The sequence below is a fragment of the Entelurus aequoreus genome, linkage group LG11 (assembly GCF_033978785.1).
Source record: "Entelurus aequoreus isolate RoL-2023_Sb linkage group LG11, RoL_Eaeq_v1.1, whole genome shotgun sequence".
In the NCBI taxonomy this organism is placed as follows: domain Eukaryota; kingdom Metazoa; phylum Chordata; class Actinopteri; order Syngnathiformes; family Syngnathidae; genus Entelurus; species Entelurus aequoreus.
In genome coordinates, this window is record NC_084741.1 from 61,638,989 (window position 1) to 61,656,567 (window position 17,579).

Sequence of the window (17,579 nt, forward strand, 5' to 3'; positions counted from 1 at the left end):
GTGCCATACTTTAGTACTAATTATTACATTATTCTGTTACCACACCTAGGAACCTGCTTGCTGGGCTGCACTGGAACGAAAATTCGAGCCGCCCTATAGCCACTACACAAGCGGGTGCTGAGCGCTATGCAGTACGCTACCCGAAGTATAAAGCAGGGGGCCATGTGGTCAAGAAAATCGCGACAGAGCCAACATACCGTAAGTGTAGAGGACACAAAACATGTAAACACTTGACACTTTGTATCATGATAATAATACTGTCAAGTTTCACTCTCCATGAGTATATTATGTTGTGAGCAGGAACATGTACAATTGTATTTTGCAGGCTACGTAGATGACTTGATCAGGGAGGTTGTTGCTGGCTGCAGACAGACCCCTGACGAGAGAACACCACTCAGCGTCACTGTGGATGTGCCTCCCTTCCTCTGCGATGAACTGGAGAAGCCAGACAAGGAGGAAGCCATCGCCAAGCACAGGAGTCGCTTCGGTAAGTGTGAAATGCCCTCCCGGTAACAGTTAGAGATGCTACCTCAGTAGAAGCATTTAAGTCCCATCTTAAAACTCATTTGTATACTCTAGCCTTTAAATAGACCCCCTTTTTAGACCAGTTGATCTGCCGTTTCTTTTCTTTTCTCCTCTGCCCCCCCCCCCCACGTGGAGGGGTTATTCCGGTGACCATGGATAAAGTGCTGGCTGTCCAGAGTTGGGACCCGGGGTATACCGCTCGCCTGTGCATCGGTTGGGGACATCTGCGCTGCTGACCCGTCTCCGCTCGGGGTGGCCTCCTGCTGGCTCCACTGGACCCTCACTAATATGTTAGACCCACTCGACATCCATTGCTTTCGGTCTCCCCTAGAGGGGGGGGGTTACCCACATATGCGGTCCTCTCCAAGGTTTCTCATAGTCATTCACATCGACGTCCTACTGGGGTGAGTTTTCCTTGCCCGTGTGTGGGCTCTGTACCGAGGATGTCGTTGTGGCTTGTGCGGCCCTTTGAGACATTTGTGATTTAGTGCTATATAAATAAACATTGATTGATTGACTGATTGATTGATTGATTGATTTTATTGATTAAGTACAGTGGCCATGTAGATTCTGTTGCAGTCACTGCACGTCTTGGAACCCCGTGTAGTCCATCGATGGGAATGTTGTCCTAATCTTATGTACTACACAAGCTGGTAGTACCACCCTTATGTCCTTTCCCAGATATCCCCAGCAGAAGCGGACAAACTGTCGATAGGCTGTGTGTCGTCTCCGCCTGCAAGTAGCAAATGATGGCAGCTGTTATTATCCGGACATGGATACACAGTGACTCACTGTTCTCTGAGATTCAAAAGACATTGTCATGCATTCTATTCATTTGTCATTTACTGTTGCAGTAAATTGTAAATATTGTTGACATCTACGGTCCATCTATGTAATACTTCTATGATATATAATGTCATGTGCATTGTAGCACAGTACATTTCACAGAATAAGAATAAGATAAGAAAGTGCTCATTCTGACTTATCTTCCAAAGGTTGATAGAATAAAGAATTATTTAAACTTATTAGTGCCTCACTCATTTTGCTGTTGCTGCAGCATGCCATATTGCTGTTTGTAGGCGTTATACGCTGTCTGCAGCACCCATTCATCCAGACACACAGATGGAAAGCCATGGTGGTCTATGATGCACGTCTTCACCCCCTCCTCCTCCATCGTTCTGGTCACTGCCTCTATTTCACTACAGCAGACACACTCAGCCACTGTCTCCATGTTCACACAGTTTTGACATGTACACCTGGAAATAGAAATGTTCATAATATTTGTAAATCAATTCATATTATTGACACCTGCAATCTGCAAACATGTGGAATAATTAATATTATCATTGTCTTGTTGTGGATCTTATTAATCTGCATGCATATTTTTAGTATTGCCGGTATATGGAGCTGTGGCCCATAGAAATAATGGGTAATTAATTAGGTTTGACATTGTGTCAATGATAGATACTTAGTGTATAGATAGGCCTGGGGTGTAAGTTGTAACACTAACAGTAACACATTGTGTCAATGATAGATACTTAGTGTATAGATAGGCCTGGGGTGTAAGTTGTAACACTAACAGTAACAGTGCAAGACTAGGCCACAAACTAAAACTAGTCTATAAATAAATAACATATTACCATTCTGTATTCTCAAGGCGATCTATGTCGTGTGCTCCTCCAGCATCAATAGCAGCAGCGTCCTCCTGACCGTCTTCATCAGCGTCGGGTTCAAAGCGATATGGCTCTATCCCTCTCACAGCTTCTTCCCTATCTGAATCGCTTCCACTCCCCACTAGTCCTTCACTTGCACTTTCCTCATCCACAAATCTTTCATCCTCGCTCAAATTAATGGAGAAATCGTCGCTATCTCGGTCAGAATCGCTCTCAGATCTGGCGGCCATCATTGCAAACAATAGGGAGCTTTGCGGATATGTTCAATTGTCCACGTCACGCTACTTCCGGTAGGGGCAAGGCTTTTTTTTGTCAGATACCAAAAGTTGCTATCTTTATCGTCGTTTTTCTATTCTAAATCCTTTCAGCAAAAATATGGCAATATCGCGAAATGATCAAGTATGACACATAGAATAGATCTGCTATCCCCGTTTAAATAAAAAAATTTCATTTCAGTAGGCCTTTAACACTGTTACAAATATGCGCCACACTGTGAACCCACACCAAACAAGAATGACAAACACATTTCGGGAGAACATCCGCACCGTAACACAACATAAACACAACAGAACAAATACCCAGAACCCCTTGCAGATGCTTGTTTTCATTCAGAAAAATCCACCTCTCACACGTGATGACAAGGAGAAAAAGAATTAGCCCACTCTTTGAGCTTCATCTGTTGCACAAATAGACTAACAGTCTGGACTGAGTGAAGCTGTTTTATTTATGTTTTGTTCCTTTTTTCCCCATGCACTTTAAAGGATGGCTGTGTTATCTACTAGTCTAGACTGAAGCAGTTGTATTAATGTTCATGCACTTTAAAGGATGGCTGTGTTACAGTGTTTCCCATAGTTGTAGTGGGTATCAGGATTATTTCAGGGAGAGCATGTCCCAAATTCCAAGCTGCTGTTTTGAGGCATGTTAAAAAAAAAAAAAAAGCACTTTGTGACTTCAATAATAAATATGGCAGTGCCATGTTGGTACTTTTTTCCATAACTTGAGTTGATTTATTTTGGAAAACCTTGTCACATTGTTTAATGCATCCAGCGGGGCATCACAACAAAATTAGGCATAATAATGTGTTAAATCTACGACTGTATATAACGGTATCGGTTTATATCGGTATCGGTAACTAAGAGTTGGACAATATCGGATATCGGCAAAAAGCCATTATCGGACATCCCTAGTAAAATGTTGTATCGAAATTTGAGAGGCAGCACACTCTGGTGACAAGATATAACGAGAGTGACAACCAACAACAACCAACCAACATCTATTTAGAGTATCATACCGAGAAATTGCAGAGACAAAGGGCCCGATTTACTACGTTTTAAATACCTTGCGCTAAACAGCATGTGCAATCTATAAAATAGAGTGTATTATTAGTCGGCGTGTTGCATGTGATCTACAAAAACTGCGTGTGCAATTGAAAAGTGGTGCAGACGCCTTATTTAAATGAGGATTTTGCGTGTACTATACGAGGCATCACCAGGGAGACACTCATTTACTGCACATTCCTGTTATCATGCTCTCCCTCTGGCATTTTTCTATGATTTCAAACATGCAGGAGACATGTACTTCTTTGTGTGGGCATTTTAGAAGCAGTGTTGCAGTGCATTTACATGGTCGACACTTTTTTTCCGCTGAAGGTGCATGGGAGAGAGGCTGAAGATGCAAAAAATGCGTACTTCAAGAAGTTTTTATTATATAAGATACTGTATATCTTAGTAACATATATTCTATGTGGAAAAAGGAATGTCATGAAGAATAACATTTAATGACACCAAGACGCATCAATTGAATTTGTTTTAATCAGCCTCATAAGGTATCCAGCAGCTAAAAAAAAACATACAAATAAAAGGATGTTGCTGAATAGAAGATGTGTTCTAATACATTTTGTTATGTCTGACCGTGCAAATATGTTGAAACGGCCACGTACAGGACAAAGGATTCTTCGTCCACAGTTGTTTACGTAACTGTGTCAGTTTGCACGTACTTTTCAATGGTGCTAAATAAAACGCAAAATAGCGCTCCCAAAACGGTGATGAGTGTTGATGAATAGCATTGCGCATGCTGTATAAAATATTTGCATTTTCACCTCCCAGTATTGTGGACGTTTTGATGATCAGCATATGAATGGAGATGACGCCGCAAAATGGATTGCACGCCTTATTTTGCTCACTTAACAGACGCGATACACTTTGCACACGTTTAGTGGATCAGCTTTGCGTGTGCTATCAGGTTTGCACGTGTTTTAGTACACGCAAACCTTTAGTAAATCAGACCCAAAATGTATAAATAGTCCTGCATTGCTATATCGCGCTTCGAAGTTTGCGGATTCATTACATCGCTGGTTTTTTTTTAACACTAATTCAGCATTTTCAAGTATAAACCTGGCTACATTAACTACAAATATCTATATAGAATAGTTTCGGCCACTGAATGAGACCAAACTAATCCGAGTGCACTGTTCAGTATCGTGGCCACTGGTTGGCTCAGCCTCAGTCCCGCCTCTATGAGTGTAAAGGTGACTATGTGGGGGTTATTTCATGTCTAGATGGCTCTCATAATATAAAAAAAAATTATTTAGAAGGTTTTTAATTCTCTAGCTAGGAAAATGTTCGATTTATAATCAATAATTCCTCATTTGCGGAAATTCGTTTATCACGGAAGTAACTAATGGCGATAAATAATGTTTACTTTAATAATGTGGGGCGGCGTGGCCAAGTTGGTAGAGTGGCCGTGTCAGCAATCGGAGGGTTGCTGGTTACTGGGGTTCAATCCCCACCTTCTACCATCCTAGTCACGTCCGTTGTGTCCTTGGGCAAGACACTTCACCCTTGCTCCTGATGGCTGCTGGTTAGCGCCTTGCATGGCAGCTCCCGCCATCAGTGTGTGAATGTGTGTGTGAATGGGTGAATGTGGAAATACTGTCAAAGTGCTTTGAGTACCTTGAAGGTAGAAAAGCGCTATACAAGTATAACCCATTTACCATTTAATGTGAATAGTGTATAAAATATTGATATCAAACTGCGGTTTGGCTCTACTGTTTGTGCTTGGTTTAAGATTATTTTTGTATTACAGGAAGTAATTATGCCTGAATTCTAAATTCTGCCTAGCAACAATGTGATGATACAAGACAGATCAATGTTATCAATCCATACACTGCCCCCAAAAAAACATAAAACAAATTATCCCTGGCATTGAGGGAAAAGAAAGTGTAAAACCAAAATGTTTTGAAGATTTCCAAAGGCGACTGATTCTACAAAATCATGACAAGTGGTCTAGGTTCTGGTTCCTTCATCTCTCCATTCCTCACTTTAGCCATTTCCAAGCTCCTCCAGCATATTTTCCCCTCCTTCCATTCTGCAGTTCTTCCATTTCTTCATCTCCTTCTCTATCCAGCGCCTTTTCCTCTTCTCCACCCAAGAAGTGTAAAAGCTTTCCATCGCTGCTTTCATCTCTCCATTTTTGGCTCCATCCCCTCGCAGGTAAATAGTGAATGTGGGACCTTTTAAAATGTAATTTTTGACAGACTTTATGAGACACTTTACCTTTTCTGTTGATTTATCCCTCCAAGTGGGCTGCAGAAACCTTTTTTAATGTCGCTCATCACGGTTGTAACAACACTTGAGCGTGGCCAGGAAACAGGTGCAGGAGTTTTACTGTCCATCACAGCATGTATGAATGGAGCATGTAGTACAGTTGCTGTGGAAGTTTCTACACTTTGGGTCAACAAAACTCCATCCATCCATTTTTATCTTGGTCAGGGTTTCAGAAAGCTCAAGATTATTTTTAAATGAAATAAGTTACCGTTTTATTGCGGTGCCTTCAGGTGATTAGATGAGACTGTATTTTTCGTATGATGTAAGTGGTATTTATTGTCTTTATTTTTAAATTATTAGTGATGTTTAATGTAAAACTGCAGCGAAAGATTTAAGTTTACCACTATTGTTCCCATTAAGCCTGAATACAAGTTCACATTGCCATGTAAAAGTTCAAGTTAAAGTACCACTGATAGTCACACACACACTAGGTGTGGTAAAATTACCCTCTGCATTTGACCCATCCCCTTGTTCCACCCCCTGGGAGGTGAGGGGAGCAGTGAGCAGCAGTGGTGGCAGCGCTCGAGAATCATTTTGGTGATTTAACCCCCAATTCCAACCCTTGGTATGACTCGGCCAGGGTTTGAACTCACAACCTACCAATCTCAGGTTAGACACTCTGAGCAGGCAACTTTTTGACAGAAAAAATCCCTACTTTTTGGGAAGGGGGGTATGGTATTTTTTAAAATTTGTTTTTGTTTTTTTTTGTCATAAAGAAATACAATTATGTGTGCTTACGGACTGTATCCCTGCAGACTGTATTGATCTATATTGATATATAATGTATATATTGTGTTTTTTATGTTGATTTAATTAAAAAAATAAAATACAATTTTTAAAAAATTATTTTTTTATTTCTTGTGCGGCCTGGTGCCAATCGGTCCCCGGACCGGTGGTTGGGGACCACTGCATTAAACCATATTCAAGTTGCATTTACCATGTGCAATGTGTGTGAAAATACTGTTTAAACATCCCAAAATGCCACAAATTCAGTTGGCCAATTTGAATATTCCGCTCCGAATATCTTCGGCAATTTCCCTAGATTCTACGTCGTTGTAGTAACGCTTCTGCACTCTGACCATGTTATTAGATCAGTCATACTGGAAAAGTATGACTTGCATCCCAGCAAGAGTGGATGTTTTACAGTAAGTGTTTGTTTTATTATGGTTTATTTTGGTTTGTTTGTATGTTTAGCACCTAGCAATGCTGCTAATGCTATATTGTTTCAATAACGCTGTATCCGTTTAGCACTCAGCTTCTAAAACTTTTTTTTCATCCTCCCTGTGTTCGGGCTCAAAAATATAAGGTTCGGGATCATAATTTTTCCCAAATTAATCGTTGTTGGCTCTCACAAAGTCTGCTTGATTCGCATTGTTGTTGATGGGGAAAGGATCAGTGGTTCCTAACTCTACGGCTTCCTCATTATCTCTCAAAATGGCTCGGGAATCTCTGTGAGATTGATACTATTTTGATCATATCTATATACTCGCAAACTGTGTCAGTCTTTTAGTTTCATTAATCAGACATATATGATAATAGTTTCAATATAGAGGCAATTTGTTTTTCCACTCTACTGGTACTTTAAGGGCTGGAAAAAGCTTTTATTTTCGAATCATAACGATGATCATGCACAGACCCTTTCTGTTTACTGCATTTTAATCGCCATCAGACAGACCAGACAACAAAAAAGAAAATATGTCATATTAATAATGGCAGGCAGCTCTACAGAAGCGTCTGGCCAGAACAAACAGCCTGAGGGAAGCTATTTGCTGACAAATGGGATTCAGAGTTGGGCTTCAACAGCATTAACAGTGGGTTTTATTGGTTGAAGGAGCACGATATCATGGGTTTTTTCTTCGTTATGCTTCTCTGGCAGCACGGATGACATGGCGGGGAGTGAAGGCATTTGGTCACGCAAAGAGGCTGGGTGCTGTTTAACAGATGGCAGCCGACCAGTGGAGAGAGTGGCAATGGACAGCAGATGGAGAAGACATCAAGGGGAGATCAGAGAAGTGTCCTTCTACACCTTTCACGCTGCCAGCCTCTCGATGCTCAACTTTCATCAAGTTCAATGTGCTAAGTGAATCCTTTTTAACGGCATTAGAAAAAAACGGATTTATTCGACACAATATTGCCTATAACTAAATAAATAATGACATCATTTGCAGTTACGAGAGTGAGCTACATTAGACAAATGTGTGACGTTTTGTGGTTGTGTACCACTAAAGACTCCAAACAAAGTAATACGCATATAATACCCGTCTCACAGTGTCACTCAAACCTGAGCATTGTTACATGCGCAGTAGATCTCAATGTGCATGATCATGATACAGTACTGTACAGTTCTAATACACCAGCTGTAGTTTGATTGTCAACCAACAGGAGGCAGTATTGTACAATACACCATGTGCAAGCCTGCAGCAAGTGCAACCAGAAGGGTCTGAACGTGCAAAAAGCAACCATGTCTTCAATAAAATGTGTAAGTATTGTTAATTATTAGTACTTAAGAGAAATTATTTTTACAGGTTCAACTATTGAGAAAGGTGAAAAGATGAAAAGGTGTAGGATGAAATGAACTCTGCTTCTTCCTGCTCCTTTTGGAACATGTTGAACAGTAGAATCTGTTGAGCATATTTGAGTTTAAGTTTGAGTTTGTGTTTATTTGGAACATGCGTGCATACAACATGATACATCACCATTTCCAGTTCCTCTATTCAACATGTTCGAAAAGGAGTAGGAAGAAGCGGAGCTTATTTAATCCTACCCCTTTTCCTTTACATAGCAGTTGCTAAAACTTTTGTTCACTTCCTGTTCTCAATTTAGTCACATCATACTCCATAAGTAATCACAATAAAAATAAAGAGATAAATAAATACATAATAATTGGTGAAGTAAGTTATATTTCATATGGGGAGATGAGTAAGATTATCTTGACAATGAATGGATGGATGAAATAAGTTCAGAATGTTTATCATGTTTCTTCTTCTTTGTACTTTGTAAACACTTTAAGTTTGAAGAGTTTCTTGAAGTGGATCATATTAGTACATTGTTTGATTTCTTTGCTTAAACCATTCCATAATTTAATTCCACATACTGATATACTGAAGGTCTTAAGTGTTGTACATGTGTACAAATGCTTTAAATTAAATTGTTCTCTAAGATTATATTTCTCCTCTTTTGTTGAGAAGTATTGTTGTATATTCTTGGGTAGCAGGTTATAGTTTGCTTTGTGCATAATTTTAGCTGTTTGCAAATTCACTATGTTGTGGAATTTCAGTATTTTCGATTCAATAAATAAAGGGTTTGAATGTTCTCTATATGCAACATTATGTATTATTTTAACTGATTTTTTTTGTAACACCGTTAATGAATGAAGTGTACTTTTGTAGTTATTTCCCCATATTTCTGCACAATAACTCAAATATTTCACACCAATAAACCATCATTTGACTTGGACGAATGGCAATATTTACCAAATGAGCTCAAGATGGAAAGGGCCCCAAAGCATGAGCCATAGTTAACACGGTAGGGCTGCAACTAACGATTATTCTGATAGTCGACGAGTCAGCGATTATGTTTACCATTAGTCGACTAGTAAAAATGCTTATGATCTGCTGTACACGTTTGAGTTTGATGCGGAGTTCCAACTTGATTTTAACATTATAGTAAATTCAGTTGTGACAAAAGAAACTTAAATTACTGATAAAACCGTTATTTTACTTTTCTCTGACAAAGTGAAAAATAAATTACCAGACTAGTAGAAACCTGAACATTTCTTGCGGTCTACCAAGCGACTCTCGACAATAACAAATCTTTGCCGATTAACTATCACTTTTATTCTAATTTTATTGTTGATTATGTAGACTAAAAGTTTTAACTGTTATAATACATTTAGAAGCGACAATCATCTTTACCTTAGTTTAAATATAATTTTTCCGGCATCTAAAATAGAAGATGATTGATCTATTCACTTTAGTCAGCACAAATGAGTCATAGTAATCTGTAATATACTTCATTTTAAATTGTTGACTGAAGCATTGTGTAAAATATGCATTATTTTATTTGTCATTTTATTGTTTTGACCCACCCATTTCAGATGGAAACTTGTTCGAGCTATAAAAAAAATAGTTTTCTTTTTGTGAAAATGAACGTGTATTAAAGGCCTACTGAAACCCACTACTACCGAACACGCAGTCTGATAGTTTATATATCAATGCTGAAATCTTAACATTGCAACACATGCCAATATGGCCGGGTTAACTTATAAAGTGCAATTTTAAATTTCCCGCTAAACTTCCAGTTGAAAACGCCTTTGGATGATGACGTATGCGCGTGACGTAGCCAGTGAAACAGAAGTATCGGTACCCCATTGAATCCAATACAAAATAGCTCTGTTTTCATCTCATAATTCCACAGTATTCTGGACATCTGTGTTGGTGAATCTTTTGCAATTTGTTTAATGAACAATGAAGACTGCAAAGAAGAAAGTTGTAGGTGGGATCGGTGTATTAGCGGCAGCCTACAGCAACACAACCAGGAAGACTTTGACTCGGATAGCAGACGCGGATTTATTTATTTTGTTTCTATCTGCATTTGGGCCCGATGCTATCACGTTAGCTCCGTAGCTAAAGAGCTTCATTGATGTATTGTCGTGGAGATAAAAGTCACTGTTAATGTCCATTTCGCGTTCTCGACTCTCATTTTCAAGATTATATAGTATCCGAGGTGGTTTAAAATACAAATCCGTGATCCACAATAGAAAAAGGAGAGAGTGTGGAATCCAATGAGCCAGCTTGTACCTAAGTTACGGTCAGAGCGAAAAAAGATGTCTTGCACTGCATTCTAGTCATTCACTCTAACGTTCCTCATCCACGAATCTTTCATCCTCGCTCAAATTAATGGGGTAATCGTCGCTTTCTCGGTCCTAATCGCTCTAGCTGCATTGTAAACAATAGGAAAATGTGAGGAGCTGTTCAATTGACTACGTCACGCTACTTCCGGTAGGGGCAAGGCTTTTTTTTTGTCAGATACCAAAAGTTGCGATCTTTATCGTCGTTGTTCTCTACTAAATCCTTTCAGCAAAAATATGGCAATATCGCGAAATGATCAAGTATGACACATAGAATGGATCTGCTATCCCCGTTTAAATGAAAAAATGTCATTTCAGTAGGCCTTTAACTAAGTCCATTGTATTTACAGTACAGTATAGCACTTATCATAGAGAGAGCTCACATAGTGTTAAAATACGAACAATAGAATCAAAGATCAGCATGTAGCATGCATTCAACAACAGAAACATTACAAACAAGAGTAAATATGATGAGAAATCCATCAAATCCATTGGTATTCTTTATAAAGTAAGACATGCTGAATAAGAAATGTCTGCATATTATTATTTTATTTTTCCATATCTAACATATTGTGTTGAAGTTTGGGGAAATGTTTATAAAACAAACATATACCCAACAATGAAACTTCAAAAAAGGGTAATTAGAATAATACACAAAGCGTGCTACTATAAACATACCAATCCATTATTCATAAGTTGTAATGTGTTCAATTGTTCAGATATTGTGTTTTTAAAAACAATGGAAATTGTGTTTCGAGTAAAGAACAACAGCCTTCCAGGTTGTATTCTTAGGTCAATTAAATTAACAGGAGAAAACTATAATTGACGGGGGATATTGATTTTTGAAATATGTAAAGTAAGAACGAATATGAAATACAAATGTATTTCAGTTTGAGGAGTTAAATGTTGGAACAAGCTCAGTGATGAGTTGAAGACATGTACTTCTTTGTTGAGGTTTGAGAAAGCCTTGAAAGATGAAATAATGGAAAAATATAAAATATAGCAAAAATTACTTTCATCCCATTGATTTTTTGAACGTTGATGTTCCAGGCAATCTAAACTATAAGCTTTGGCTTCAGACTATTCCTTTTTCGGTCATTCTTTTTCTTTTTGTATGTGTATGATTGTTAATATGTATCATCTGTGCTGTTAAATTGATCACACTAAATGGTTGATTATATGACCGAAATAAACTCATTCCATTCTTTCATTCATTCATTCATTCAATAATTAATACAACAATTTTAATCCATGTTAATTAAATCATAAACTATATTAAAAAACACGGTAACACTTTAGTATGGGGAACATATTCTCAGTAAGAAAGACTTAATTTAGAGTTATTTGGTTAAGGTTAGGGTTAGTAATGGTGAATATGTTCCCCATAATAAAGTGTTACCGGCTTACTGGTTGTATAATAAGGCCATGCAGAATAAGGCAATAGTAAGTACTTAATAATGACTAATTAAGAGCTAATATGTTACTAATTTGCATGTTAATAAGCAACTAATTAATGGTGAATATGTTCCCCATACTAAAGTGTTACCAAAAACACTATTCTATATAGTTCTGTCTCAATAACATTAAAAATATATATTTGAAAACGTCATAGTTGACACAAAAATGACATTTTTATGTGTTTTTTTAATGGTGTCCTTTATGTATAATTTGTGGGTCTATTAAATGTGTTTAACATTGTAAATGTTAAACGTGGATGAATATGAAAAAGTGCAATATATTTATCTGTACAGTAATCTATTTATTTATATCTGCACCTTATTGCTCTTTTATCCTGCACTACCATGAGCTAATGCAACAAAATGTCGTTCTTATCTGTACAGTAAAGTTCAAATTTGAATGACAATAAAAAGGAAGTCTAAGTCTAAGTCTAAATGATGCACTGTTGAGGATTAGTGGGCTCTTTGTGTGTTGCAGCAGGATGAGTGAGTGTGACGGTGGCAACGTGGGCGCTTTGAAACCACAGCAGGCAGGTAAGCACTCGTAGTTTGGACCTGACATCCTGTCTGGCAACAGGCACAGAAGAGCATACACACACACACACACACACTCTCACACAAACACACACACACCAAACAAAGACTTCACTTTTGCTGTCCGACAAGTGAGTATATGGCACAGGTCTTTATATATATGTATAAATAAATGGTTTTTTTCTTCAAAATATAACATTACCTTGGTAGGATAGTTTCAGTTTTATCATCGTCTATTTTATTTGTGGTTGATATTACATGTATTCCTAATGAAAACTGTACACATATTCACAGGCATAAATCCATTTTACAACTTTGTGTCAACGTGTGAGAGCTCTGAGAAGCTCCACTGATAATCGAGCGTATCCTTCTTTTGACGGTCGGAGTGGGGAGAAAAGTGACGGCCGTTACAGGCTTGGCAGCTGCGTGCAGGCTTCTGACGCTAATACTCTCTGGGAGTCTGATGATCACACAGAATCATGGCGGCTGCTGGGACTCAGGCCGGGGTCAAAGGTCAAGGCACTAATTCTCTGACATTACCTAAGTACGACGTCTGATACTGTTCACGTGTCGGGAAAAAAAAGGTCAAGAAAATATCATGTGTGTATGTGAATAGCTGGGGCTGGGTCGCTAAATGGCGAGTCGTCTGTGACGTTGCGGATGTTTGTTATTGTGTGGCGGGAATGACAAATATTATCATGAGAAGCTGCAGTGTCCTCTGCAGTGGACATTTCTTGTGTGCATAATAGGCGTAGTCTCCAGGCTTGAGGAGTTATGCAAACGTGGGACTCAGAAGAGAGACCCAATTAATGTCAAAACATCACATTTCAACTGGAATATATTGTTTAAAAGACCGTGAGCGCGTATAATGAGCATTTACATGTTGGCAAACGTGTGGTATACCTTTAGCACCTTTTTTCTGATCTTTCTGCAAATTTGCAAAGCGCAGAAATGAAAAAGTCGGGTGACAAAGGAGACGAGAAACCACAATGTGTGCAGAAACGTGTCGCATGTTATTGTTCTGCAGCTCTAAAAAGGAACTTTACCTGCCTGCTCAGTTCTTACTTGATGAATAACTCAAATGAAAAGTTTTTTTCATTTAATTTTAACTATTAACTATTAGGTTTTTTTCTTTCATTATGTTCTGTTTTAATCAAAACTGTGTTTTTGCCCATTCAGTGGAGAATATCTGAAGTGTGCTTTTAACAGACAACCTGTCTAAACATTTATGCATGCTGTCATGTTGTTAGACGGCCAACAGGGGGCGCACTATAGTCGTAAAGCAACGAGTCTTGTCAGCCCTCCTGCACTATAAACCTTTAACTGTTGCAGAACTACTCAACCAGATCAATGCCTTAGTTACATTTGAAACACTCATTATTTGCATACAAAATAAGACATTAAAACAACACAACAGTAGAGCAGGCATGAGAGAAATAATGACTTGTAATTTATTCATTTAGATGATTTTTTTTAGCAAGGTGAAAATTATTTTTATATTCTTTAACAAATTAAATATATATTTATTTACATTCACATGAACTATTTTAGGTTTGTGATGGTATTTTGATTCCCCCCATAAGTGCATGATTGTATTTTTAAATGTTATAACAAATCTGGTCCTATCATTTTCCACACGGACGTAGAAATAACATACATTAATATTATATAAATCATTATATTTCAACACCTATTGATTTGGGTGCACGTTGTAATGGGAATTGTTTTGCTTCAAGCCTGAATTCGCTTGTAATAACAAATAGATGATAACAGGGCAATTTACATATTATAAAAAAATGTGAGACAATAATTAAAGTGTCCTTAATTGCCTGTAAAGTTGAGCAACATTTATAATTTTATCTTTCTGCTTATTCATACACCTGCAATAAACATTTCGTTTTAAATTCACAGTAAATTACTGGCTAAAAAATTGCATTACTTTTATATTAATTTACTGAGAAATATAAGGTTACTGTCATTTTCTGCAGTAATTTGTTGTAAGGTTACAGTACATTTTGAATACAATATTTGACCAGTACTGTTTAATACTTAAATATCGAGGGTATTGTCATTTTGTCCATTTAGGTTACAGTACATTTTGAATACAACATTTGACTAATTTTGTTTAATACCCAAATATATAAGAATATTGTCCTTTTCTTTAGTAATTTGTTGTAAGGTTACAGTACATTTTGAATACAATATTTGACTTATACTGTTTAATAGCCTAAGAGTATTGTCATTTTCTTCAGTAATTTGTTGTAAGTTTGCAGTACATTTTGAATACAATATTTTACTAATACTGTTTAATACCCAAATATATAAAAATATTGTCAATTTGTTGTAAGGTTACAGTACCTTTTGAATACAATATTTGACTAATGCTGTTTAATACCCAAATATATAAGAGTATTGTCATTTTCTTCAGTGATTTGTGAAAAGGTTACAGTACATTTTGAATACAATATTTGACTAATACTGTTTAATACCTAAATATATATACGAGTATTGTCATTTTGTCAATTTGTTGTGAGGTTACAGTACATTTTGAATATAATATTTGACTAATACTGTTTAATACCCAAATATACAAGACTATTATCATTTTCTTCAGTAATTTGTTGTAAGGTTACAGTACATTTTGAAGATAATATTTCATTAATACTGTTTGATACCTAAATATATAAGAGTAATGTCATTTTCTTTAGTAATTTGTTGTATGGTTACAGTACATTTTGAATACAATATTTTACTAATACTGTCTAATACCCAAATATATAAAAATATTGTCAATTTGTTGTAAGGTTACAGTACCTTTTGAATACAATATTTGACTAATGCTGTTTAATACCCAAATATATAAGAGTATTGTCATTTTCTTCAGTGATTTGTGAAAAGGTTACAGTACATTTTGAATACAATATTTGACTAATACTGTTTAATACCTAAATATATATACGAGTATTGTCGATTTGTCAATTTGTTGTGAGGTTACAGTACATTTTGAATATAATACTTGACTAATACTGTTTAATACCCAAATATACAAGACTATTATCATTTTCTTCAGTAATTTGTTGTAAGGTTACAGTACATTTTGAATACAATATTTCATTAATACTGTTTGATACCTAAATATATAAGAGTAATGTCATTTTCTTTAGTAATTTGTTGTATGGTTACAGTACATTTTGAATACAATATTTGATTAATACGGTTTAATACCTAAATATATAAGAGTAATGTCATTTTCTATAGTAATTTGTTGTAAGGTTACAGTACATTTTGAATACAATATTTGATTAATACTGTTTGATACCTAAATATATAAGAGTAATGTCATTTTCTTTAGTAATTTGTTGTATGGTTACAGTACATTTTGAATACAATATTTGATTAATACTGTTTAATACCTACATATACTGTATACGAGTAATGTCATTTTCTTCAGTAATTTGTTGCAAGGTACAGTTTGGCTACAATATTTGACTCTGAAGCAATAATGTGAAATGCTTTCAAATATAGGGGCACTGTATTTTACAGTAATTTGTTGATTACAGTACATTGTGACTACAGTATTAATACTATATGCTGTAAGAGACAGTGTGCTCCATAATAAAAAATACGCAATTTTATCTTTACCCAATGGCAAAGTTAATCTATATTTCCTTTTTTTTTTTAAGTATACTGATCCAAAACATGGAGTTTTGAGCTGTTCCTCTTGTTTGCCAATTGTCTCTACATACACACAAAAAAAAAAAAAAAAAAAATTGTTGCAGAATTGCAGAAAAATGTGCATTTTTTTTTTTTTTTTAAATGGAGATGTCACATATAGTTGAGCTGAAGCGGGTATTCTGCACTCGGGTCTGGATCTCCAGTTGCTATCCAAACACAAATAAACAGAGGAGGAACATTGGAATTAATGATAGAGAAAGAGGGGGCAGGGGAACGGGGGGGGGGGGGGGGGGAGGGGGGCGTGTCGGAGGCGGACTGACTGAGTCCAAACTGGAGTCCTAAAAAGTGAAGAACCGGTGCGCATTACGCACACTTGCAGACACCCAAACACGCACACAGCCTAACCTCCAGACCCGCCTGGTCTCTGCACACACTTGCGAGGCTCTGCGCTCGGCTTGCATGGCTGTGAATGTTTCATGGACTTGGAACTTGGAGAAGTTGTAGTGGATTACCGGCACTAACCCGCAGGATCCACGCCACCGTTCACCCCGGGGTAAGCCATGTCACTTCTAATGTTTTGCAACTTTCAATGCGTCTGTGCGTGAAATCGGACTCTCGCCTGCAGATGGAACTGTGGCTAAGTGTCTTAAGTGTGATAGAAGAAGTCCAAAGGTTGGGGGGGGGAGAACTTTGTTGATCGGAGTAGGAACAAGTTCCTGTATGGTGACTAATGCTGCACCTGTGCAAAATTATATTTAACCCCGTCCTGTCTGAGGGGAGGAGACGTGAGAAGAGGCTGAAATGTATATGCAAAAGTTTTGTAAAAGTCTAAAACTGTATATGCATGGAAGCAACAACAGGAGAAATTAATTTAAAAAAAACATGCATAATTTATAAATTACATTTTCTCCTGTCAAGTCCCCCAGAAAATGTGTATATATATTTTTAATGAGGCTGTTACAGAATTATTGCTATAGTACTAGATAGAAAATAAATGCATATGTTGCTGTTTAAATGAGTAAAAACATAATAATGATAATAAGAATAATTACATGATTTTCCTATTATTTGTCATTATTCAAAGCGTCTGACTTGTGCAACCAATAACATGTGCAGGGACTGTGCTTTTTTTTTTTTTTAATTGTTTTCATTTGAAATTCACGCCATATAGTGAGAATTGCGCATGTGCAAAACGTGTCACATCACATCTATTTAGCAAGTTCATTTTCCAACATGCATATCCGACACAATGTAACGCATC

The 17,579-nt window shown here is 37.0% G+C and overlaps 3 protein-coding genes across 6 annotated transcripts in view; 2 read left to right on the forward strand and 1 right to left on the reverse strand.

Moving 5' to 3' along the window:
• The window catches only part of LOC133660318 (uncharacterized), a 36,282-nt gene extending 35,239 nt beyond the window's left edge, over nucleotides 1–1,043 (forward strand). The window contains exons 10-11 of the mRNA XM_062063716.1: nucleotides 50–198; nucleotides 326–1,043. Of these exons, the coding sequence (XP_061919700.1) occupies nucleotides 50–198; nucleotides 326–513 (337 nt within the window). The 3' untranslated portion in view covers nucleotides 514–1,043. The remainder of the gene's footprint in view (nucleotides 1–49; nucleotides 199–325) is intronic.
• The window catches only part of osr2 (odd-skipped related transciption factor 2), a 206,344-nt gene that overhangs the window by 187,019 nt on the left and 1,746 nt on the right, over nucleotides 1–17,579 (forward strand). For 2 of the 4 annotated variants that reach the window (XM_062063722.1, XM_062063725.1), the window contains exon 1: nucleotides 16,702–16,871. The gene's annotated coding sequence lies outside the window, so the exon portion shown is untranslated. Of the gene's footprint in view, nucleotides 1–7,679; nucleotides 8,283–12,587; nucleotides 12,644–16,701; nucleotides 16,872–17,579 lie in introns of those variants that run through there. The other 2 variants (XM_062063724.1, XM_062063723.1) reach the window with 2 other exon arrangements.
• Nucleotides 110–2,616, reverse strand: LOC133660323 (uncharacterized). Its single transcript, XM_062063727.1, has 3 exons — nucleotides 2,166–2,616; nucleotides 1,563–1,781; nucleotides 110–1,258 (listed from the first exon to the last, which is right to left on the reverse strand). The coding sequence occupies exons 1-3, from the start codon at nucleotides 2,429–2,431 to the stop codon at nucleotides 1,105–1,107; spliced, it is 639 nt and encodes a 212-aa protein (XP_061919711.1). The 5' UTR covers nucleotides 2,432–2,616; the 3' UTR covers nucleotides 110–1,104.

Coding starts and splice junctions, on each gene's coding strand:
- LOC133660323 (XM_062063727.1), bottom strand. CDS start 2,431: ATGATGGCCGCCAGATCTGAGAGCGATTCTGACCGAGATAGCGACGAT. Junction 1,782..2,165: donor CGCCTTGAGAATACAGAATG/GTAATATGTTAT, acceptor TTCTATTTCCAG/GTGTACATGTCAAAACTGTG. Junction 1,259..1,562: donor CTGCAGCAACAGCAAAATGA/GTGAGGCACTAA, acceptor TGCTACTTGCAG/GCGGAGACGACACACAGCCT.